This window comes from Chlorella variabilis, assembly GCF_000147415.1.
Source record: "Chlorella variabilis unplaced genomic scaffold CHLNCscaffold_22, whole genome shotgun sequence".
In the NCBI taxonomy this organism is placed as follows: Eukaryota; Viridiplantae; Chlorophyta; class Trebouxiophyceae; order Chlorellales; family Chlorellaceae; genus Chlorella; species Chlorella variabilis.
In genome coordinates this window covers 316,134-339,118 of record NW_005435066.1, presented here as the reverse complement: position 1 = coordinate 339,118, position 22,985 = coordinate 316,134, and the positions used below count along the sequence as shown (strand labels likewise).

General features: G+C 64.8%; 9 protein-coding genes across 9 annotated transcripts; 4 read left to right on the top strand and 5 right to left on the bottom strand.

The window, feature by feature from the left end:
* Window positions 1-14: 14 nt before the first annotated feature.
* Window positions 15-835, bottom strand: CHLNCDRAFT_138851 (hypothetical protein; the record flags this gene model as incomplete). Its single annotated transcript, XM_005844433.1, has 3 exons — window positions 15-89; window positions 286-409; window positions 756-835. 3 exons carry the CDS (start codon window positions 833-835, stop codon window positions 15-17), a joined length of 279 nt encoding a protein of 92 aa, XP_005844495.1.
* Window positions 836-1,043: 208 nt separating this feature from the next.
* On the bottom strand, window positions 1,044-3,082 carry CHLNCDRAFT_138850 (hypothetical protein; the record flags this gene model as incomplete). The annotated part of the gene is made up of 6 exons (XM_005844432.1): window positions 1,044-1,439; window positions 1,473-1,755; window positions 1,943-2,028; window positions 2,588-2,644; window positions 2,884-2,985; window positions 3,065-3,082. 6 exons carry the CDS (start codon window positions 3,080-3,082, stop codon window positions 1,044-1,046), a joined length of 942 nt encoding a protein of 313 aa, XP_005844494.1.
* Window positions 3,083-4,839: 1,757 nt separating this feature from the next.
* On the top strand, window positions 4,840-5,595 carry CHLNCDRAFT_138849 (hypothetical protein; the record flags this gene model as incomplete). Its single annotated transcript, XM_005844526.1, has 1 exon — window positions 4,840-5,595. The coding sequence occupies one exon, from the start codon at window positions 4,840-4,842 to the stop codon at window positions 5,593-5,595; it is 756 nt and encodes a 251-aa protein (XP_005844588.1).
* Window positions 5,596-6,251: 656 nt separating this feature from the next.
* CHLNCDRAFT_54430 (hypothetical protein) lies at window positions 6,252-9,441 on the top strand (the record flags this gene model as incomplete). The annotated part of the gene is made up of 6 exons (XM_005844525.1): window positions 6,252-6,331; window positions 7,355-7,716; window positions 7,815-8,040; window positions 8,268-8,433; window positions 8,590-9,115; window positions 9,293-9,441. 6 exons carry the CDS (start codon window positions 6,252-6,254, stop codon window positions 9,439-9,441), a joined length of 1,509 nt encoding a protein of 502 aa, XP_005844587.1.
* Window positions 9,442-10,090: 649 nt separating this feature from the next.
* Window positions 10,091-11,276, bottom strand: CHLNCDRAFT_138847 (hypothetical protein; the record flags this gene model as incomplete). The annotated part of the gene is made up of 5 exons (XM_005844431.1): window positions 10,091-10,329; window positions 10,474-10,564; window positions 10,667-10,843; window positions 10,961-11,024; window positions 11,116-11,276. The coding sequence occupies 5 exons, from the start codon at window positions 11,274-11,276 to the stop codon at window positions 10,091-10,093; spliced, it is 732 nt and encodes a 243-aa protein (XP_005844493.1).
* A 560-nt stretch (window positions 11,277-11,836) lies between these two features.
* Window positions 11,837-15,623, bottom strand: CHLNCDRAFT_138846 (hypothetical protein; the record flags this gene model as incomplete). The annotated part of the gene is made up of 11 exons (XM_005844430.1): window positions 11,837-12,006; window positions 12,094-12,199; window positions 12,371-13,132; window positions 13,376-13,405; window positions 13,720-13,812; window positions 13,977-14,113; window positions 14,342-14,436; window positions 14,591-14,925; window positions 15,061-15,178; window positions 15,294-15,445; window positions 15,540-15,623. 11 exons carry the CDS (start codon window positions 15,621-15,623, stop codon window positions 11,837-11,839), a joined length of 2,082 nt encoding a protein of 693 aa, XP_005844492.1.
* Window positions 15,624-16,473: 850 nt separating this feature from the next.
* Window positions 16,474-17,922, top strand: CHLNCDRAFT_58857 (hypothetical protein; the record flags this gene model as incomplete). Its single annotated transcript, XM_005844524.1, has 6 exons — window positions 16,474-16,582; window positions 16,686-16,802; window positions 16,922-17,062; window positions 17,248-17,391; window positions 17,555-17,704; window positions 17,846-17,922. The coding sequence occupies 6 exons, from the start codon at window positions 16,474-16,476 to the stop codon at window positions 17,920-17,922; spliced, it is 738 nt and encodes a 245-aa protein (XP_005844586.1).
* Window positions 17,923-18,715: 793 nt separating this feature from the next.
* On the bottom strand, window positions 18,716-20,211 carry CHLNCDRAFT_138844 (hypothetical protein; the record flags this gene model as incomplete). Its single annotated transcript, XM_005844429.1, has 4 exons — window positions 18,716-18,967; window positions 19,135-19,731; window positions 19,973-20,056; window positions 20,146-20,211. 4 exons carry the CDS (start codon window positions 20,209-20,211, stop codon window positions 18,716-18,718), a joined length of 999 nt encoding a protein of 332 aa, XP_005844491.1.
* Window positions 20,212-20,887: 676 nt separating this feature from the next.
* On the top strand, window positions 20,888-22,808 carry CHLNCDRAFT_26801 (hypothetical protein; the record flags this gene model as incomplete). The annotated part of the gene is made up of 2 exons (XM_005844523.1): window positions 20,888-21,289; window positions 22,593-22,808. 2 exons carry the CDS (start codon window positions 20,888-20,890, stop codon window positions 22,806-22,808), a joined length of 618 nt encoding a protein of 205 aa, XP_005844585.1.
* Window positions 22,809-22,985: the final 177 nt, after the last annotated feature.

Sequence of the window (22,985 nt, the reverse complement as noted above, 5' to 3'; positions counted from 1 at the left end):
CTGGCCCACCCGCCTCAGGCCTCTTGCCAGACCTTGGCGCACCGGGTGCAGCGGAAGTATGTGGTGGCTGGCTCGTCGGCGGACCGATTCTGCAGTGGCAGCATGGCGGGCGAGGGTGCAAGGCAATGGCGGCTGCGGGGCGGCTGCGGCGGGTGGCGCTGCCAGCCAGCCCCCGTGAGGCCGGTTCCCCTCCCGGCGTAAGCAGTTGGCCCTGCAGTCTGCCATGCAGGACAGCTAGGCCTGGGCATGTAGCTTCTCAGCGGGCCCGGGCTGCCAGCCCCAGACCTGCACTTGCTGGTAGAAAGCCACATTGTGTCCGCACTCGGAGCAACGCGTGTGCTCTGTGCGGGGCGCGCTTCTCCACTCAGCCTCTCCACCCAGCACCGGCTCAATCTTCTTCGTCTTTTGACTGAGAGGGACGCGGATGGAGATCTGGAGGGAAGGGCAGGCAGCGGAGGGGTACGATAGGCAAGGCAAGGCAGCCTTGGACTGAAGCGCCTGCGAGTGGCGGCCAGCAGGCGGCGGGCGGCGGGCGGGGCGTTGTTTTGCTAGCTGCGCTCCTCCCAGCGCGGCTCCTCTTGCCTGCTGGTCCAGGAAGTACATGTAGGGGCAGGTCTGCGCACAAGGAGCGAGCAGCAGGTGTGAAGGAGCGGGCAGCAAGTTTTGGGCGCTGCCAGTGAGCTCCGGGGGAGTGCCAGCCCTGCTGCTGCTGTTGCTGTTGCTGCAGCTGCCTCCCTGATGCTTGCCTTGCACACGACATGAAGAACTCGCTCTGCCGCCCGCCCTCCTCCAGCTCCAGCATGTTGCCGCACGTGGGGCAGAACAGCAGAGCCATTGGCGGCAACCGAAGGATGCGCGCAGCACTGAGCTGGAGGGCAGCGCCGGTGGGTGCCTGCCAGGCAGTGCCCTGCCTCATCCTTTCCACCCTACTGCTTTCCACCCTACTGCTTTCCAGCTTTCCTTCTCTAAATGCAAGGTTGACATCACACATATCGGTTCAATCTATAAGTAATATATAAGCCAGCAGCTTATAAGCGCACATACTACACAGGCATGTCCACCAGGGCGACGCCCCGGTGCCCGGTGCCGAACGCCTCCGAGGCGACCACGGTTGTCGGCGACGGCGGCGCGGTGCTGCCCACGGTGTCGGCATACATCAGGATTGCGCCAGCTGTGGTAATCACAAAGACCTCAGCCGCGCCGCCTGCGACGCCCCGCGCGGCCAGGCCCCGGCAGCATGGTGTCGAGGACAAGGGCCACACCCGGCTCCACCCGGTGCCGTCGAAAATGTACTTGGCCAGCCCCGCTGCCTCGTCGCAGAGGTACAGCGTGTCGAGGCCAGCCACCGCCTCTTGCAGGTCCAGCAGCGCAAAGCCGTAGGGGCTGCCGGGGACGGTGGAGATGAAGGGCAGGGGGATGGTGGTCTGGGTGCTGCCGCTCTACGTCGGCAGGCCGGTACCCAACAGGCATACGCGGCCGCCGCCGCAGCCCTGCACAGGACTGAGGCGGGCGATAGAGGTGGCGTAGAGATGGCCGCCATAGATGCCAGCCACCCTGAGGCCGGTGGTGGAGGAGAGCGCCGTGGGGGAGGTGTTGGCCAGAGGGGCGTAGGTCATGCCGTTGCTGGCAGACACCCAGAAAGCCGAGCCGTCGACCGTGGCGGCGCTGCGCACGGTGGTGCCCACCCCAACGGCCGTGCTGCTGTCAACCGACAGCACAGGGTCTGTGCCGATGGTGCCGATGCGGGCGGCCACCCTGAGGGTGGTGCTGTCAAGGGAGGACCCTCCTTGCTGCCTCACCAGACCCAAGGCACCGGCCGTCGGCGGAGGTGGAGAGGCCGGCCAAGGCAGCGTTGCCAGCCAGGGTCAGCGGCATGTTCTGTCCGCTGGCCTCCATGGGGAGGGCTACCATTTGCAGCAGCTCGCCCGTCCCCGGCACGTACAGGTCGACAAAGGCGGCTGTGGCTAAGTCGGTGAGTTCGGCGCCGCCGTTGCCCACGCGCAGCACGGCCAGCAGGGTTTGGACCACCTGCGCATGCGTGGCAGGAAGGGGATCGACAGGCGGGGGCCTCCGCCCACAGGCAGGCACGCATGGCTGCCGGCGGCATCGCGCTTGCTTGTGTGCTACTTAAGCAGGCTTGAAACCGCGCCGCCGCAGCCCTGCCAGGCCCTGCCAGCAGGCGCTGCCCAGCAGCCTGCAAGTGCGCTTACAGGGGGTGGCGGTGGGCTGGGTGGCGGCGGGCTGGGTGGCGAAGGCAAGGGCGGAGACGGAGGAGGGCTGGGTGGCAGCGGGCTAGGCGGTCGAGGAGAACAGGGTCGCGGGCTGGGGGGTCGAGGGTGTGGTGGGGATGGAGAGGGAGGAAGTGGTGGCAGCGGGCTGCAGACAGGATTGCCAGTGGCAGACAGGATTTCAGCCATCCGGCGCCGACAGGTCCCCTCCGATGGTATGGCACGCATGCGGCCTCTTGGGCAGTGCGTGGATGCTAGCTGCTGTCGGCTAGCCGGCCCGACAGATCAGAGGGCAGGGGGGGTTCTTGGTGGCTGTGTGTTCCCTTGGAAGGCTGCCAGCTGCTGTCTTTGCCCTGCACCTGGGTGGCCTGGGGGAAGGCGATGGTGGGGGCCTGGGGGACGGCGGTGGTGAGGGCCTGGGGGAGGTTGGAGGAGGGGGTTTTCGAGGACGAGGCTTGGCAGAGGATTGGGGTTCGGAGGACGGGGCTTTGGCGGCGGTTTGGGTGGCGGCGGTCTTGGGGGCGGGCGAGGGCTGGGCGGGGTGGGTGGTGGCTTAGGGGATTTTATAGCGCGGACGAGGTGGACGTTGACTTCGGCGGCTTGGGGGAGGGCGGAGAGGGCGGTCTCGGAGGCGGTCTGGGTCTTGGTGGCGGACGGGGACGAGGTGGTTTAGGACTTGGAGGTGAGGCTGTGGCTGCGGCAGCCACGCTGGCATCGCCCGATCCAGCTCCAGGCGGCGCGTCTTGCGCTCCGGCGACTGCAGCGGCGGCGCAGCGGTGGCGGCGGAGGTGGGTCTTGTTACAGTCACCCCGCCATGATAGGCCGCGTGAGCAGACCTTGGGCAGGGGGCACATGTGATCAAGGGGCATCAAGAGAGGTGGGGTTGAGCAGACGAGCGGCAGAGGAGGTTTGGGAGCAGGCTGGAGCAAGCAACTGTATATCCCGCGATAGCCTCCCTCTCACCAATTGTGAGGCAGAGCACCAGTGACAGGACAGCCGCGGTGCTGAGGCGGAGTGGTGCGGCTAGGCGCCCCTGCCTGCGCCCGGAGGCGGCGCCCACTGGGGGGAAACTGACGACCTTGCCGCTGCCTGCCCCCGCATAACTGTCGGGAGTGAGCCACGCCCTGAAAGCTAGAGACCCCTGAACGCCCTGCAAACTAGGGCAAGCTTTCCATGGAGGCATGGAGGATACAACCGCTGCTCTCGGGCGAAGTTTTCCTTGCAAAAGAGGCGCGGAGAATAAAACGGGCAGTCTGTACGCAGTAGGCGCCAGCGGTGGCCGGCAACTTGTCCTGCAAGGCGGGACAGTCAGGAACTGCGGCGCTGGCGTCGCCGCCAGCTGCACTGATGCAGATGGGGATGGTTGCTGCTGACAGACTGAAGCAACAGCGAGACCACGGATGTACTCAGAAATTCCCCTGCCGCGACAGTAATGCCCTTCCGAGGGCATGGTTGATGAGGCGGCGAACCAGCGGCCCGCCGGGCGGCAGCCTGCCCTGAGGGCGCAAGGCCCTAACTGGCACATCTGCGGCACAAGCCTTACCCAAGCAATGTAAGGCGTCCAAGTTCTCTACAACGTTGTTAATCCCTTATCAACTTGAGAGGATGGCATCACGGGACACAAGTGACAGACATCCGCAGAAGCTGCCGCATGTCACCTGCCGCAACTGTGGCGAGGGCAGCGGACCCTGCGCCATCTGTCCCTCCCAGTGCTGACAAGCAGAGAGAACGAGACCGCAGTTACCCACCTGTGGGTGCAGCTGCTGCTGCAGGTCATTGGAACTGGCTTCATGGAATAGGCGACGGCGTGCTCCGGCTCAGCCGCCCATCAGCCGGCGGGTCGTCGGCAAGTCACATGCCTGTGCATCCAGCACTGCAATGCGCGCTCTTTTCTGCTGGCAGTGTACATCTTGGGCCTGGGTAGTTGTGTAGTGGCAGCATCGGCTCTGTTACCAGCGCAGGGTGCTGCCTGGGTGCTGCCAGCAGCCCTGTGCCACGTTGTGACAGCAGAACAGCTCCCCTGCCACCCCAATTCCCAATTCCCAACCCACAAATTTCACTTTTTCGAACGATCGAATCAATCAAAGCGCGCCCGCGGATATTCAAACAGCCTGCAGATATTTTCATATCAGCAGACTGACTTTTCACCCACCTGTCACAGATTTTCCCTCGCCCGTTCGGTTTTTTGCCGACAGCTGGCTAGCAGCCAGACTATATAAGGAGCCTCGATGCCCTGGCAAGATCATCTTTTCTCTCCCTTTGTGCTGGAGTGCCCCTGTGTAATAACAGGCGCCCGCCGCCCCAGCCCCGCCCGAAGGAGAAGGATCCTGCCGCTGCGACCAGCGCTCGGCAGTCACCCCAGCGCTCTCACGAGGCTCCCCGCTCTCACACAAAGACAAAACAGGCCGGCCGGAACCTTCTGGACCCGCGCCGCCTTTTTGCTGGCGCCGAATCGGGGAAAGTGCGTGGTTGCTGTGCCCTGCACGACCCCAAAGTAACCGTGTGAAGCGATCAGGACGCCCTCCGAGCTCTTCCGAGACAGCGCCGCCACCACATGCCTACCACCGCACCCTCAGCAGAAGCGCGGGCGCCCTGCCAACCCACGTTCAACATGCAGGTGGCTGTCTCAAAGTTCTCCGGTTCTGCAAAGGAGAATCCAGAGACCTTCATCCGCACGGTTGAGAGCGCGAAGGGCCTCTACAGCTGGGGCGACGCCCAGGCCATGGCGTTCGCCGGCCTCCATCTGAAAGGGAAGGCGCTGGACTGGTACAACATTCAGGAGCCCATGACTTGGCTCCGCTTCAAGAAAGCTTTGATTGGACGTTTTGGACTGGAGCCCAGCAGGATGCTGGCAGCCCTGACCAAGCGGGTGCAGGGAGAGAAGGAGAGTGTGCGTGACTACGCCGACGCGCTGTGCACCCTCGTGCGGCACTCCCAGGACCCCAATCTACAGTCCACCTTGCGGCACTTCTTCATGAGTGGTCTGAGAGAGGACGTGCAGAGATTTGTGAAGACTCGCCGTCCTGAGACCTTTGAAGCAGCAGTGGCCGAAGGGGAGTATTTTGAGGACACGTTCCTTGGCGGAGTTGCTGCCGCCGTCAGCGGGCACCCGTCCGCGTGGGGCAAGGAGGCCCCCGCCACACCTATCCTTCCAACTGCCACACCTGCCAAGGTGCTACGTAACAGCACCAATGATCCAGTCGACTCAATCACCCGGAAGCTTGAGAAGTTGAGTTTGCTGGTCCACGACCTGCGCCTCTACCTGGCTGCTGACAGCCAGCCCGACGACCGCCCCGCCAACACCTGGGAGGCTACCGCGAGGCCCTCTGTGGCTCGGGCCTACCTGGCAGAGGATGCTGACGAGTGATGAGGGTGAGGCAGAGGTACAAGCGGTTGCAAGAGGTGGCGATGCTAGCGGCACTGAGCCATTCGCCGCCGCCGCTAAGTGCATTGCTGGTGAGGGCACCAGCTTCGTTTGGTGGGGGGAACCACAGCTGTGACAGCAGAACAGCTCCCCTGCCACCCCAATTCCCAATTCCCAACCCACAAATTTTACTTTTTCGAACGATCGAATCAATCAAAGCGCGCCCGCGGATATTCAAACAGCCTGCAGATATTTTCATATCAGCAGACTGACTTTTCACCCACCTGTCACAGATTTTCCCTCGCCCGTTCGGTTTTTTGCCGACAGCTGGCTAGCAGCCAGACTATATAAGGAGCCTCGATGCCCTGGCAAGATCATCTTTTCTCTCCCTTTGTGCTGGAGTGCCCCTGTGTAATAACAGGCGCCCGCCGCCCCAGCCCCGCCCGAAGGAGAAGGATCCTGCCGCTGCGACCAGCGCTCGGCAGTCACCCCAGCGCTCTCACGAGGCTCCCCGCTCTCACACAAAGACAAAACAGGCCGGCCGGAACCTTCTGGACCCGCGCCGCCTTTTTGCACCACACACGTGCAGCGACTGCGGGGCAGATCGGGCACTTGATAGGCGGGGGACGGCTCGTAATTGCACACACACATGGAAAACAATGAAGGTGCATCAGGAAAGTCAGAAGTTCTGCAGCAAAGTCATTGGCTCCGTATATCTGGACCCCCTTGGATGGACGTCGTGAGCGGCGTGCGGCGCGCGGCCGGCATCTGCGGCGCTCTCAGCCTGGCAACAATTTGCCATTCTAGCCGTATCATGTGTTCACTGCCCCCACGCCAGACTGCATGTCCCCTCTAGTCCATACTCTTTGGAGCTCCACGATGTGGATTGACGAACAGGGCGCATCCGGGTGTCCTCCTCCAGACCGGAGCAGCCAGGTGCTATATCACGGGAGGTATCACGTGTTTTCAGCGGGGGTGGCGGCGCTCCGAGGAACCGATGTAACCCTGACACGCACAGTACACTTCAGGGGTGTCGAGCAGTCTTCAGAGGGAAGGAGGGCATGCATGGCCATATCACTGCCCAGCTTCAGGGAAGCTGCACTGTGCACCGGGCACGATGACCGGAAGGGCCCTTCCGATGACATGCATACATGCACAGCCATCTACAAGTCGTCCCAACCCTCTGACATATCCCCACCTCTTGTAGCCAGCCCTTGTAGCCAGCCCGGCGCAGCCGGTTTGTCTCGCCGACTCGCCGAACGACTTCGTGTCCTCTCCAAGGCGCCCCAAGCGCCCCAATTTGCCGATCTGTGGCGCTCCTACAACTTGAATGCGTAAACATCGCGGCTGCAGCGTCGCCTTGGCGGCCCTGGCACCGCTCATCCTCTGCCTCCTAGCTCCTGCGCACGCCAGAGGCGCCCGCGGGCTGCCCGGCGACCGTGTGCAGATCCTTAAAGGTGGGGTAGGGCTGGAAGCAGGGGGCGCAGCGGGGGGAGGAGCAGCGCGGAGTCACACTCGTGTGGCTGCTGCATAGCCAACTCCTGCGGCACTTGCACCAACCGAGAGCCTTGTGGTTGCAGGTCGGGCCGTCCTCCTGTCCTTCGACACGCCCGGGAGGCCCAGCACCAGGTGTTTGCGAGCGCAGAGCAGCCTGTGACGCGCTAACTGCGTGGGCCGCTGCTTTGGGGGTGGGACGCCGCACGCGCCGCACGCCGCTTGCAATCCCGCTCATCTTGCCCCGCACGCATCTGCCTGCCCGCAGGACATTGGCTGTCCGCACGCAGAAGGGCCGCCTGGTGCAGATCACCACGTCTGGCGACCGAGAGCTGCCTGTAGCCACCGGCACACCGCTTGAAGTGCGCGGCACGTGGCAGGGAGGCAGCAGCGCCGGCGAAGCCGCCGTAGCCGCCGCTGCCAGCACCGCCACCGCCAGCAGGGCAATGGGCAGCACCAGCAGCTTCCGCGCCAGCAGCGTGCGGGCTACGGCGCAGCTACGGCCGCGCCACCACCGCCCCTCGGTGACCCGCACCGCCGCCCGCGGCAGCGCCAGCAGCGTGCCACCGCCCCTGCCCCGCATCAGCAACCCAGTGGTGGAGAAGGATATTAGCACCATTTTCATCCCCAGTGAGTTCAACTGTCATGCAATGGGATGTCTTTTGTTTTTTAATAAGAGCTTGCCCTCCTGATGGCGCCCTCCAGCCTGCCCCCTCATACTGCTGCAGTCGCAGCAGTGGTGAACCCCGCCAGCCAGGCCAGCACCCTCTGCCCCGGCAGCTCGCAGCCCATGCTGACCGCCGCGCAACTGGCGCGCGTCGTGTTTGCCGAGCAGAACCAGGCAAACGCCACCGTGGGCTCCATCTTTGGCACCTGCTCCTTTGGCAAGAGCCAGCTCACGCAGGGCAACAGCCGAGTGGCGGACCTGGTGCGCCTCCCCTGCACCGACAGCAGGTGAGGGCTGTGGGGAGGGATGCGGGGCTGGGAGCCGGGCAGCATGTGACTGCCAAGCCTGCGTTCCTCTCCTCCTGGCGCACGCGCCGGCAGGGCATGCGATGGCCAGGCATCGCACTCTGTGCTGCTTGCTCCCGCCGGCTGTGCTCCCTGCCACCCGGGCACAAGCACCTACCCAGCCACTGACGCCACGCACTCTTGTGCCCCCCTGCACTTTCCTCCTGCAGCGCTGGCATCCCCTGGAGCTTCGCCAGCTGCCAGATAGATGACATCAGCGGCCTGGCAGACGCTGCCGACGCTGTGCTGCGGGCCAGGGGTGTGCCGCTCGAAAAGTACAAGCACCGTGTGTACCTGCTGCCGCCGGCCGGCCCGTCTGGATGCTCCTTTGGCGGGGTGAGCCTTGCAGCTGGGCCTGGTGGCAGGCCTCATGCTACTGCTGCGCTGGTGCTGTGCTGGCGAGGCAGTGGGCTGGCTGGTGCCGCACAAGTCGTGCGTGCCGCTGACGTTCCTTGACCTTGCGTCGCGGGTCTACCCCACCCCCGGTTGCAGGTCGGGTACATCGACTGCGGCAGCGACATGTCGTTCGAGTGCCGCTCCTGGATCGGTGCGGGCTTCTGGGGAGTGCCGCAGGTGCTGGCCCACGAGCTGGCTCACAACCTGGGCCTGGAGCACTCCGGCTCGCAGAACGCCGCGGGGCAGTACGACCAGTACGGCGATGGCAGCAGCCTCATGGGCGCCTGCTGCTCGGCACGCTGCCCCAGCACGCCCCAGGCCTGGCAGCTGGGCTGGCTCAACCTGGCGCAGCTGGACGGCAGCCGGCTGGCCGCGGGGAAGACGCGGCGTGTGGCGTTGGCCAGCCAGGACTCGTCACCAGACAGCGGGCTGAGGGTGCAGGCGGACTGGGCGCCGGGCGTCCTGCCGCTGTTCCTGGGATACCGCAAGCAGGCGGGCGGCGATGGTGGCATGGATGGCTCGCTAGGCAGCAAGGTGCACGTGTACCGAGCCGACATGGGGCCCCGCACCGCCAGCAGCCCCTGGATGCCTGCCCACACGGCCTGGCTAACTGCGCTAGCTGGTGAGCTGGCGCCCGGGAGGCAGGAGGGCAAGGAGGCCGGCAGCTGCAGCCGCCAGCTGGGCCGGTGCTGGCGCATTTTGAGGCCCGGGCTGCCCTTTGGTCCCGCATCTCTGCAAGCCGCTGGCTGCACTGCTGCACTGCATGACACCCTCCCCCGTCCCCGCCCATGCGATGCAGTCGGAGAGAGCTGGGAGGACCCACCCACCGGCCTGGTCGTCAGCGTGGACAGTGCAGCGGGAGACAGCGCCACGGTGCGCATCTGCCGCAAGGGCGGCGCCGACCCCACCTGTGGGGCCCTGCTGGCGCAGGCCAAGGCCAGTCCCTAGCAGCTCGCAGCACCCCTGCTACATGTTTGGGAGCAGCACGGCGATTGTACACAGAACTGAATCAACCAACTCCTGGTGGAGCCAGGATGCCCGCGGCACCCACTGAGTAGCGATGCACGCTGTGGCAACCACAACCAATAAATGAGCACCAGGCAATTGATTTTCCCTTTCGTTGCCCAACTTACTCTGGCAGTGGCCTGCCCAACCTGTTTTTTTTCATTTTGTTTCCCACACATTCATTCCAAGTCGCAACGCATTTTTTTGCTGGACCCCATTGAACATGGGCTGCAAGCCCCGCACTTGTCCGGTTTCGTCCGCAAACCCACCTGTGTCATCCATGGAGTATGTCCGTGGCATCCATTCAACCCACTTCCAAAACAGCAGCTCGTTGCTGCCCTACCACGCGCTTCACCTCATGCTCTGCGTCAACGTTCACTCCGCATCTGCCAATATTGTGTTCTGCTTTTTGCTTTCAATCCTTCATCCAAACTTCCACAAATTTTCTTTTCTGTGCCAACTTTCTTCGCTCATTATTTCACCATTGACAACACAATTAAATTGCAGCAAACAAGTGCCGAGAAAGAGTGGTGGTCATCTTGAATCAGAGCAGCGTCGGCAGAATGCTGAGGACTGAGCCAGAACAGCCCAGCTACCGTACAGAGGGGGCTCGCCTGGGCCGGGGCCTTGTAGCCGCAGCCGCGGCCGCCTGGGGTGCTTCCTCCCTGCCGCTACCTGCGCTGCGCTCGCCGTGCAGCCAGCGCAGGATGGCTGGCACCACGCTGCCGCTCCACCAGGGCGCCGCCGCCGCCGCCAGCAGCACCAGCAGCGCAGCGGTGGCCAGCAGCGGCAGCGCCGAGTGCGGCACGCCCAGTGTGCTTTGCTCCAGGACTGCGGGGAGGGGGAAGTATGGGCGAATCTGTCGGCAGCAGGCATCAGGTGGTGGCGGGGGTGGCGCCTGCTGTACCCAGCAAGGGCGAGGCGGTGAGGTCCCAGCAAGAACACAATTGATGCGCCGCTCCCCACCCCGATCACCTATGTCGTACAGCAGCAGCTGCGGGGCCTGGCCTGGCTGCCGCCACCTGCCCCACGCCTCCGCCTTGAACAGCACCGCCGCCGCCGACAACTGCGGCAGCGGGGCAGCGGGGCAGGCCGTGGGCAGGGCAGGCCGTGGGCAGGGCCCAGGGCGGCGACGCTGAGTGCGCGGCAATGAGCGGCAGTGCCTCACCGCTTTGCGCTGCTCGGGCAGCCACACCCGGCCCTCGGCATCGGTGCCAAACATGACCTTCTCTGCATCCAGTAGCTTACGGCTGTGCACGTGGCTGCGGTGGGTCAGGCCGCCGCCGCTGCCACTGCCGTCGGCGGCGGCAGCGCTATCCAGCCACAGCCTGACTCGCACGGCGGCCTGCAGGCGGACCAGCGCAGGCGGGAAGGCAGAGGACAGGAGAGAGCAGTTGGAGAGAAGAGCGGATGGGGTGACAAGAGCGGCGGCAGAGGGCAGGACCTGGGCGGGGGGGCGCACCGTGCCAGGGAAGGATACCCGCACTTCGTAGCCCTTGCCCCGCTGTAGCCCTGCGAGGTGGTACCTGCAGCCAGCTGATTGCGCAGGGTTACTGAAGGGGCCCCCGAGGCGGGCAGGCACGCCGCCACTGTGGCGGCAGCGGGCGGCGGGTGCACCTGGCTGGCGGCCCGCCAATCCTCGTGCTGTCGGCCCGGTGCGGCACGCCTGCCTCCAGCACGCGCGCTCCATCCTGCGCATCGGGCTCCGCAAAGCCGCTGGAGGCGGCCGCAAGAAGCAGCACCAGCAGCGCAGCTAGCCGGCCCACAGACGCTGGCATCGCGGAATGGGATAGATAGATATTGTTTGGCACCGTGGGCGACGAAGTTTGGCGGAGCCGCATGGCGCAGCAGGCAAGTCATGTGGCGGGACAGCGGGTAGCGACGGGGAGGGCGTGTCGGTGCAACGGCATGGCCCGGCTGCAGCACCAGTCACTGACAGCTGCCAGCCGCTCAGCAGAGGCTGTGAAGCGCGCTGTGCAGCCACAGCCTGCCACCTGGCCACCGCCCTCCCTGCCCCCTGCTGGACAGACTCCGCCTTTGGCAGGTGAGGGGCAGATGCCAGCCTCTGCTCCCTGCAGCCAAATGGGCGCTTGGACAGCACCGCCCCCCTGCCACCCGATGCACGCAAGCGAGGCATGATGGCCCGCCATGCCAATGCCAAAGCCACGGCTCATTGCCGGCATTTGCCGATTGAATCAATCCAACCACATTGCACAGCTTGCAAAGATGACGGGTGTGGAGTCCTTGCGGAGTTTACAATTCACAGAGACATCAGGAAGAAAGAACGGAAGCAGCAAGGCCAGAAGAGGAGTGATCATGACCGCTGGCTGGCAGCCTCTCAGCCCTTGCAGCTGAAAAAGGCATCCAGCGGCCCCCTGCCACCGCGCCGCTGCTTGTGCTGCCTGCCGGCGCCGCCAGCTGGCGGCACGTCTCGCTTGCGGGCTGCCGCCGCTGCCTGCACCTCCTCCTGCTGCAGCTGCAGCGCAAGCTCCAGGCTCGCCCGCTCCTCTGGCGGCAGATCAGCAGCGGCAGGGCCTCTGGGAGCGCTGCTGCCAAGGCCAGCCAGCGCTCTCGACGGCATTCCACCAGCCGCACTGCTGCTGCCCCCATAAAAAAACAGCTCCTGAATTGCCAGCGCTTCGGCATTCCGGTATGTGGCCGGCTTGCTGGCAAGAGGCAGTCGCGCCTGCTTGGCCTGCGGCTGCGATGGCGGCAATTGGGCCTGGCTGCCTGTATGTGGAGGCAGGGGATGGTGCTCCTGCTGCCGCCTTTCCTGCTGAGCAGGCATCCATGAGTGCAAGGCCTGCCGTGCAGCAGGGCGTGCGGCTTCCGTGGCATCCAGTGCTGCTTGAGGAGGCGGCCTGCTGCCCACTGCTCCTGCCTCCTGCTCCCCAGCTTCCCCTGGCTCCTGCTTGCCCTGCTGAACAGCCACCGAGCCCGCCGGCGGTGCTGCAACGGCACCCTGCTGCTGCGCCAAGCCAACGTCGCAGCGCACTTCGCCTCCAGCCAGCCCAGCTGCCGCCAGCTTTGGGCTGTGCCGCCTGCCGCTGTCGCTGCGCCAGGCTGCCAGGTCCTGCAGGTCGGCCCACATGCTGGCATCGTCGCCCTCCTCATCGTGCTGCCCATCAAACCCAAACCCAAAACTTCCATGATGAGGCTGCTGCTGTAAGGCTTGCGGCGAGGCAGGCGGTGGCCCATGAGCCTGCTGCTGCTGCAGCAGCTGAGCGCTCTGCTCCCGCAGCTGCCTCTCAGCCCTCTTGGACAGCAGCGGGGCCTGCAGTGGTGCTGTGCTGTAGCTGCGCCGCTGCTGCGCGCTAGCCTCTGCAGCTGCCCTGCTGTAGGCCAGCATCGTCGCTGGCTGATTCTGAGGAGACGGGGCGGCCTGGGCGGCAGGCGGCTCCTGGCTGGCAGCCTCTGACACACCCGCGGTAGCTGCAGCCGCTGCAGCCGCTCCTGCAGCTGCCGTACGTCCTGCGGCAAACATTTCAGCGATGTTGCGGGTGCCGGCCGCCGCACCTGCGCCTGCTGGCCCCTCGCTGAAAGCTGTGGCCCCCAGGTTGATCAGGCTGAGGTCGAAAGGCTCCAGCAGGCTCCGCCGCAGCAGCCCCAAGGCTGCTGCCGCTATGGCTGCCACCTGTGGGGGGTGCAGACAGGCAGGGAGTTGGATTTGGGCGGCAGCGAGGTGGCGCCTGGTGACTGTGCCCAGGCATCCCTGTCTGCATGGATATCTTCTCGAATCCTGTGAGCGAGCGGTACAGCATGCATGCTGCCGACTCGCCTGCTGCTCCTCCCCGGCCCTGTTGGACAGGACTTGAGAGGGCATGGCACAGCTGGCGCTGCTCCGTTCCCAGCCCTTGCCCGCGTGCCGCCACTTCACCGTCAGCGTGGCAGGCCGCCGCCTGCTGTCCTGCAGCCAGGGGGGTGTGCAGGGAGGTGTGGGCCCTGTCAAGCGCTGCCTACATCCTCCCGGCACTACGCTGTTGCTGCTCAATGCACCGGCTGGGTGCGAGCTGCACAGCAGGCTGGCAGGCAGGCTTGCCTGCAGCTCCTCCTGCAGCCGCGCCAGTAGGTCAGGAGCCAGCACACTCACCACCTGCAGCCCACACACCAGCGCTTCTCAACGCAGCACAGCGCAGCCCCGGCATCGGGCATGGCACAGCCAGCATAGCAACACACCACTGCAGGGAAGGACATTCCACCCTGCGCCACCCCTGCAGGTACCTTCTCCACAGCCGCCAAGCCGCGGCAGGTCTTGAACGAGTCCTCTACTGTCACCGATTTGGGTGGCCCCCGCTCCTGCACCGGGCTGGGGTCCTGCAGGGGCATTGAAAGGGAAATGCGCGGCAGAAGCTCAGCGCTGGCGTTCCGCCAGCTGTAGGCCACTGCCGCAGAGCCAAACCAGGCAATCCACTAGGCAGTCATGTCTGCAGGTTTGTCGGTCCAAGCCAGCTGCGCTGCGGGCCGGCAGGGCCGCCCACCTTGCCGCGGCAGGCGGCATGCAGGAATGCGCCTGAGCGCTCGCCAAAGCGCTGCATCAGCTGGTGGCGGGTCAGCGCGCGGAGGTCGGCGGCGGTAGCTAGGCCTGCTGCCGTCAGGGCCTGCTCCATCTTGTAGCCTGGGAGCGGGGGTTGCGGGGTGGGGCATGAGGGTCGACGTGGAGGGTGGTGTGTGTGTGACGGGGGAGCAAAGAGGAAACAAATCGCTCAGAGATGAACAAAGGGGGCACAGCGAGAAGTGAACAGGCATCAGTATTAGTGTTGAGGGTTTGCATGCGTGCATGAATGTTGCGGCAGAAGGAAGGAAGGCCATGCAGCTGGCACCAATCAGCGGCTCGCTCGCTCACCCACGCCCGGCAGCGCCCGCACGGGCAGCGGCGCCACAAAGGCCGCGCCCTCGGGCGGCGGCAGCACGGTCTGGTCATCAGGCTTGTGCAGGCCGCTGACGGGAGGCGGCACGGGCGACGGGAGGAAAGCAAAGGGCAGCATTGAACGAGGCGCCAGCAGCAGCGCACCAGGCCTGCAATAGCGCATGCACGGGGAGGGCGACAGGCAGGCCGTGCCCTGGCGTGTGGGCCGGCCGCCTCGGCGCCCACCTGCAGAGTTTGGCCAGCGTTTTGTTGCACGCCACCCCCGCAGAGGTCCGGTAGCCCGCCTCGGAGCGCACAGCCGCCCGCGCCTCGGCGGCAATCACGGAGCCGATGCGCAGCAGCGCCTCCCAGCTGTTGCCGCCGCTGCCGCCCGCGCCTGCCGCGCCGCAGCTGGCGGCTGCGCCCCCTGCCGCCGGGGCCTGGCCTGCTGCCACGGCTCGGAGGTCCATGGGACGGTGCCTGCTGTCCTGCACCAGCTCCGTCCCACTCAAGTGCACGTGGCCCTGCCAGGCGGGCAGCTCACAGCCGCTACGCGCGAGCGCCGCCAGCCGCCGCTGGGCCTGCGGCAGCAGCAGGAAGCATTGCAAGGGGGTGCTGCCAGCCCTGGGAATCACTGGCAGACGAGCTCGTCCCTGCAGAGAAGCATCCCTCTTGTAGAATAGGCCAGCCAGGGCAACCAGCGCAGCAGCCCTCACCTCTGGTGTGGCATCTACAAATATCTCGTCCAGGCCCAGCTTCTCGGCGGTACCGTATCGCTTCAGGACCGCGAGTATCTGCTTGGAAGCTGCCCGGTACGGCGTCAGGTCCTCGCCGCTGCCAGGCGGGCCGGGGAGCAGGGCAAGCGAGAGAGTCACGCCACGAAGCCAGGCGGCGAAGCAGCGCAGCAGGTGCGGCAACCTTCCGATGCGCCTCCCAGCCAACGGCACACCTGACCAAAACGATGTGTGGGCAGCGCCTCTGTGCCTCTGCCACACCCATCAGCTTGGTGACCCCGTGGCTGCGTGCCGGGTAGTTGCAGGTGACGATCAGGTACTTTTGGGTGACGCCCAGCGGCCTGCCGCGCAGCGAGGGGTTCCGCACCTGCGGCGGCAGCAGCAGGGAGGCAGGAGCGGGCCAACGGTCAATTGCGCGAGGGCGGGCCAGCTTGCATCTTGCCATCCCTGGGCCATCTCACCTCCTCGGCTTGGGCATACATTGCGTCGACGTCAAAGTGAATGATCACCCGGCCGGTATCCGGCACCACTGCCTCCTCGTCCATCGTATGCGGCTGGCCAGCTGGGGCGGCCCTTGCCGCCTGGCCAGGCACTGCTTGCGACACCAAGCTGAGTGTGCGCTCAGCCAGCGACACCTCGCCGCCTGCCGCCGTCGGCACAACCCTGCGGCCGTCTGGGCCGGCCCCCGCTCACGGCTCCCTGCGTCTCTGCGGCCTTGTACACATAACACAGGAGCCTGACCGCGAAAAAGAGTGCCAATGGATTGGGCCGCACCGGATCGCAGCGCTGGGCGAAGGGCAGCCTCTCTATAGACTGCTGGGACACGTCAAGGGAATGCCATCAACTGCTGAGATGTGAAATATTCTAATTTTGATGGTGTGGCGGCCGCTGCCAGGCGGGCGGGCGGGAGGAACCGATAAAATTGCGGGTTTCAGAAAACTCTGGCGCTTCTATGAGATGCAATGAACAACGTAGGAGCTATCTGCCTCACCAGCACTTGCTTTAGCATCGACAGGCCCCATTGACGGACTGCCGCTGAGAGCCAAGACGGCACAGCCGGCAAGCTGTCGTCCGGCGCCGCCTCTGTTGTGAGCATTTCAGTGCATCAATCATGCCTGCAGCCTGAGATCATGCTGCTGGCTGTTTGCACATGTCACCCGAAGGGGCCTTCCGCCATGCTGGAGGCGCCGGCGCCTGTCATGGCCGGCGCCTCCAGCGACCGGGGGCGATAAACGCGCCACGCTTAGCCGTATCACCCGCTGTGCGCTTGTTCCAGCAAGCCCGTGCGTCTCCAGGCCTGTCTGCCAGGCACAGATTAAGCCCTAGCCCTACCCTAGTCCCTCGGGCGGCGTGCGCACGCGATCCCAACGCTTTAGACAGCCTCTGCAGGACGCCATGGACCAGTTTTCAGTGGCAGCAAGATACACGAGCTCGGACAGCGGCAGCCATCATAAGGGCCTGCACGCCAGGCTCTGCGTTGTTGGAGGCAAGCCTGTTGCCGCATGTGCAGACTCGCGCTTGAGCAAGACGCCTGGCGCCTGGGCCGCTCACTCGTTGCCGCCGCCGCTGGTGCCGCCGCCCGTGCCGCCGCCGCCCGTGCTGTGCAGACGCCAGCCTGACCGTTGGCTCGGGCATCGTGCAAGAGCTGCTGAAGGAGGGCGCCGTTGTGGTGGCTCCTCTGAAGACACAGGAGGATGTGGAGCGGCTGCTGAGCGACTGCGAGGGTGAGGGCAGTGGCTGATGGCGGCGCTTACGTGATGCGCCGACTCTTTGCCTACATGCTGGCCCAGCCACCGCAGTGAAGAGCCGCTGCATCGTGACGCACACTGTACACCCGCCGCAGGGCTGAAGACGGAGCGGCTGTTTCCTTCGGTGATTGATATTGCCACTGAGGAGGGGTGTGCCAAGTTTGTGGAGGATCTTGTGGCAGAGCACGGCGCCCCCGACCACGCCGTCAGCATCTTTGGCCACTTCTGGCAAGCCGGTGAGTGGCAGCTGGGCTAAAAGCTTTGTTTGGGGCATGAAGGACGCGTGAGTAGGCTGCACGCCCCAGTGCCCCTCGGCGTGTGTTTGCCTGCTGCTCGTCCTTGCTGCTCCCTCTTCAAGCTCCAGCCGTGCCGCCTGCTGGCACCAGCTCAGTGCAGAGCCCCCACCCTTGCCGCGGTGCAGGCTTGCTGTCCGAGCAGCCGCTGGCTGAGTTCAACAAAGTTGTGGCGGAGACCGCGGCGGCGCACTTTGTCTTTGTCAAGCACATGGCCCCTGTGCTGAAGCAGAGCGCCAGCAGCAGCATTCTGTTTGTGTCAAACGGCGCAGGTGTGCAGGGCGTGCCGTGCCGCGGAATGAAGCCGTGGCTGGCCCTTGGGCGGCCTGGCTGCGCCGCTGCCTCTGTCCCTGCTCTGCATTCCATTGCTGGTGATGCTGGCTGGGCGCGCCACACTCGCTGTCCGTAACGACTGCTTGCACTGCCCCTGTGCAGGCAAGATGGTAATCAGCAATGAGACCAGCCTGTATACCGTCGCGTCTGCTGCCATCTATGGCGTGATCCTGGCGGTGCAAGCGGAGTATGAGGAGCAGCCCTTCCGAGTCACCGAGATGCGCCTGTATGCCATGTTCAAGCGGGCCTCTGGTCAGTGGGCCAATTTGTTTCTTTCATGCCTGGGAAGGCTGTGCCACGCATGCCCACTGCCCACCGCTCGCCTGCTGCCGCGACGCTGACCCGCTCTGCGTTTGCCTGTGCTGCACTGCCTCTGCCTCTGTTGTTCCAGAGATCGGCAGCAACAACTTCAAGGATTTCTATGGCCACAAGGCGTACAGCAACCGCAAGGCGGGCAAGATGGCGGTTGAGCTGATGATGGCATCAAAGGTGAGAGAGCTGCAGCCAACACGCGGACCAGCCAACCTGCCACCTGCCTTCTGCATCAGCCTTGCAGCTGTTCCTCAACGTGTCGGCGCAATGCTCCCTCTGCTGGTGCAGAAGAACGAGCGCCTTGTTGTGTCGGTGGAGCGGCTGGATGGCGAGGCGCTGACCGTTTGAGGCGGCCCAGCTCTAGGCATGATTGGGTGCCTTGCCAAGCCTGATGCCAGCAGGAAAGCATCAAGCTCACAGCCGCGGCAATGTTGCCGCAGCGACAAGACTGAACACACACTCGCTAACCTGCGCATTCCCGACTGCATGCCTCAATGCGCAACTCCCTTCAGTGTTTGATTGAGCACCTATATTGGGCACACCACATCATTCAGAAGTTGATCTGGCCCTAATGCCTGGGCCACAACATCTTTGATCTGGCCCTAATGCCTGAGCCACAACATCGCGTTCCCCCCTTCCTGCCATTCCTTCCCTCTTCAGCCTGAGCACGCCGGCTGTATTGCCCAGGGCTTACTTCTTCTGGGGTTTCTCTATGTCTTTCCTGGCACAGAACTTGCCTTTTGAGTATTGCCGCTGGAGCCTCGGCCCGTTGCGCGCTCTGCTCTGTCCCTTTCTTCTTGCTTCATGCTTATGCACCCGCAACTTGCCGCAAGCGAGCGACTTACACACACAGCGACAGCGAGTGTAACCAACCAAGGATCAAAAGGGCAGCAGCAGAAGGCCTAGCAGGCGCAGCACGCAGGGCGGCAGCGGTGGCCGCTGCTGGGCGGCTCAGGAGTTGAACCAATCCAGGAAGATGAGGCCCAGGGAGGCTATCAGGAAGAAAGCGATCATGTACTTCCTGGCCGCGCGGTTGGTGCGTATTGCCTTGCCCAGCTGCACGTTGGCGCGGTCGATGTGGCGGGTGGCTTGTACCGCCTCGCTGTACAGCTTCTCTATCTGCTCCCCCTGCTGCATGATGGCCGTGCTGAACATCTGGTTGAGTGTGGCAATCTCGCGCACGCTGCGCTCCGCATGCTGCACCTGCAGGCCGGCCGCGGCAGGAGAAGCGGGTGGCATGGGGCGGGCCAGGCAGGCGGGCAGGACGGCAGGGGAGGGGACGCAGATGCAGAGGGGAGGGAGCAGGAGCAGCAGGGGCCATGCATGCTGCCAGGGAGGTGCCCCCAGCAGGGCGCAGCACCAAGCCCGACCGGCGGCAGCCACAGGCGCAGCAGCGGGCTGCTTGCCTGATTGTGCATGCCCATCAGCTCTAACTGCAGCGCCTGGTTCTCTAGCTGTATCTGCTGCTGCTGCTGGCCGCCCCCGCCGCTGCCACCGGGCTCCCCGCCTTGCTGCTGCTGCTGCTGCCACTCCGCCACTTTGCTGGCTGCCTGCTGCAGCCGCGCGTGCACCTCGCCGGTGGTGGGCCCGCCGGCGGCGCCGGCGGCGCCGTGCTGCGGCAGGCGGCGCAGCCGCGCCGCCTCGGCCGCCTGCAGCTGCTGGTAGCGCAGGCTGCGCAGGCGGTCGAAGAGCGCCGCCGCGGAGCGCAGGCGCTCGCTAAGGATGAGCACCTGGCCCTGCCGGTGCGCCACCATGTCGGCATTGGGAGGCTGGCGGGCGGGCGAGCCGCCTGGAGGCGCCGCCGCCAGCATCTGCTGCAGCTTGTCGATGTTGGCGGAGCAGGAGCGCACGTACGCGCCCACCTCCTCCTCAACCCGGTCCCGCTCAGCCTCCCCCAGCTTCCCCAGCTGCGCGTAATCGCGCTGGTGCTCCCGCAGGTACTGCCGCAGCGCATCCACATTGTGCGCCTGCGCCGGGCAGGCGGCAGACGGTGGCGGCGGCGGCGGGGAGTGGTTCACGAGGAGGGACGTGGCGAACAGCAGGGCGGCAGCACATGCTGTGGCAGGGATGCGCGAATGTGCGTCTACAGAAGTCCATTCGTAGGCTCCAAGATCAAGCACACCACTGCCATAGCGACGGCAGCACAGCAGGCGCCTGCGTCCGCCCGCGGCCACCGCCGCAGCTGAGCCAAACCCCAGAGCGCCTCACCACTTCAATCGCGGCCTTGGTGAACGCCGTTTTGGCAGCCAGGGAGCGCAGTATCTGGCGCTGCCGCAGTCGAGTGAGCTGGTCCTACAGCATCGGAGCGGCGATCGCTCAGCCCAGGGGGGCAGACCAGTCGCAGCAGGAAGCAGGGCATGTGATCGTGCCGGCAAGCTCACCGGCGGCAGCCCTGCCGCCCGGGCGGCGCCCAGCACCGCCTCCTGGAATTCCGGCGTGCAGTCCATTGCATGGCAGATGCCGCGGCTGATGGTCAATGGGGCTGCGTGTCTGTAGCGTGCCACGGATATTGGAGCGCCACGTGGGGTTTGGCGAGAATTTCTGCTCTCTTTGGCAATTGCGGCACCTGGGAGTTCGCAGTAAGCACGTCAGGGCATCCCAAATATCAATTGAATCCCTGGCACCGTCCCTGCAAGTGGTTGTCGGCTGTCGCAGGCTGCCGCCCTCCCACCGCTACTGGCTTCGCCGCTGCTGGCTTGCCTGTGCCTGCTGGGCAAACTGCCTATGATCGAGAGTGCAAGGTGCCAGGATGCTCATTTCTTTTCATTTCGATGGTTAATCCACTGCGCTCGTGCTGCGGCGGAACAGCTGGGCAGCGGCAGCGGGAGGAAAGCCCCATCATGTCGGCGCGTGTCCAAGCTTCCCCGCTCCCGACACGCAGTCGTAGGCTGAAATAAAAAACAGAACACGAAGAGGAGCACGGCACTGGGTTCCAATACTGCGGAGCACAATCCAGTGTGGGATTGTGGCACACAACGCCTCCCCCCGTTCGGAGTGTGTTCCGGACATATTTGTGAGCGGCGATGTTCATGTGGAGCCCGCCCCGTACAGCACCCATGCCAGCAGCGCCTGCCACACCGCCTCACCGCCTCCCACTGAGCCCCGTCCCTGCAGCGTCCCTGGATGCCATCGCCAGCAGTCACCCTGTCGGCAGCCCAGGCAGCTGATCTAGTTAATGGAGTCGCTACGGCGTCTAGCAAAGCTGCAGCCCTGCACGCGGTAGCGGCGGCAGGCATCGGAATCGATTCAGCTGACGGCTCATGCTTCACTGCTTTGCACCACGCAGCATCCAGGGGCGATGTAGCCTGCATCAATGCCCTGGTGGCCGCTGGAGCTGCCGTCAATGCTGCCAACAGCTTGGGGCAGACTCCACTACTGCTGGCAGCAGGGCAGGGGCATGGAGAATGCATGGCAACCCTGGTAGCTGCAGGCGCCAACATTGCGGCAACGGCCCAGGACGGCAGCACAGCTTTGCACGCAGCAGCCAGCTATGGTCATGCAGGCTGCGTGGCGGCTTTGCTAGCAGTGCAAGCCAGCTAAGATGTTACTGAGCACCACGGCGCCACTGCGCTTCACAGGGCAGCTGCTGGCGGGCATACGCTGTGCGTGGAACAGCTTCTGGCAGCTGGGGCGGAGCTCACCCTGGATGGCTAAGGCAGGAGTGCCCTGCACCTGGCAGCCGCAGGCGGGCATGCAGAGTGCGCTTTGGCCCTGCTATCAGGAGGTGCCAGCCCTGACGATCGAGCACACAATTCTACAGGCTGGACAGCACTGCACCACAGCGCATGCTTGGGCGACACGGCTTGCACCACCGCTCTGCTGGGGGCAGGCGCCGGCGTCAACATAGCAACCAGCAAGGGGGAGACGGCTTTGCACCTGGCGTCCCAGGCAGGCAATGCTGCGGGAGTTGCAGCTTTGCTGGGCGCAGGAGCGGATGTAGCCATTGCAGACGCGCAGCGCTTGACAGCCCTCCACGTGGCGGCGCAAAACGGCCATGCAGCATGTGTGGCTGCCCTGGCAGCAGCACCTGGCGCCGACCTGGAGGCAGAGAGCCGCGGCCAGCATACCGCGCTGCAGCTGGCAGCAATGCGTGGATATGCAGACTGTGTGGCGGTCCTGCTGCAGGCGGGCGCCAGTGCAGCGGGCAGGCGGGGCACCGGAGCCCTGCACGCTGCCGCCAGCACCGGCAACGCGGCATGCCTTGCGGGCTTGGCAACAGACGGCGCAGACTTGGAGGCATTGGACGTGGAGAAGCACGCGGCCCTACAGGTGGCAGCCATGTATGGGCGAGCGGAATGCGTGGCCATTCTGCTGTTGGCTGGAGCCAACCTGAATGCTACGGGCGGCACCAGCAGCGGATTGATGCCGCTGCACTATGCGGCTTACAACGGAGATGCAGCATGCGTGGCAGCCCTGCTGGCAAATGGTGCCAACGTGCAGTCCGTGGACAGATACGGGCGCATACCCCTCACGTGGGCACAGCAGGCCGGCCATGCCGCAGCTGCCGACCTGCTCCAGCGTGCGGCAGCCAGCGGCGGCCATGCACTGGACCAGCCTGGCGTTGAAGCCCTCTTTGCACAAGCAGTGGCGCTTATGACTGCAAAAGTCGGCAAGCTGGGCTTGGCAGCAGATGCAGCGGCAGGTGCGGGCCCAGTTTGGATCACGCTAGAGCATGCATGGATTTCAGCTGCAACTTACAGCTGCTTTAATGTTCTGCAGTCAGCAACAACTGCCCCAGCCCGAGCGCCCCTCCGCTGGTATCCGATGGGGAGGGCGTTGCTGCCCCAGCCGCCGATGGAACTGGAGTGGCGGCCAGCATCCGCACCAGGGTGGAGTGCCGAGTGTGCTTCCAAGAGGGAGCAGAGCTTCTGGCGCTCATCCCGTGTGGGCACCGAGCCGCCTGCATCGAGTGCACGGGCCTGCTGTTGGCTCAGCAGCACTCTCGAAAGTGTCCCATATGCCGAGCGCAGGTGAGCAACAGGCAGCACCCAGGTATTCCACACAAAATCAGGGGCCTGTATCTGGTGCATTCACCACCGTTTAGCTGCGCTCCCGCAGGTCATTAGCAGCCTGAAAATTTTTGATGCCTGACTGCAACGCACGTCGAGAGAAACCGGCGGGGTGCCTAGCCAACTTCGGCCGTTATTCTATCAACATTGTGCTCGCGTACTATTGTCCTTGCACAGTTCCTTGAAGATAGCAAGAAGTCAGGCTGTAGCAA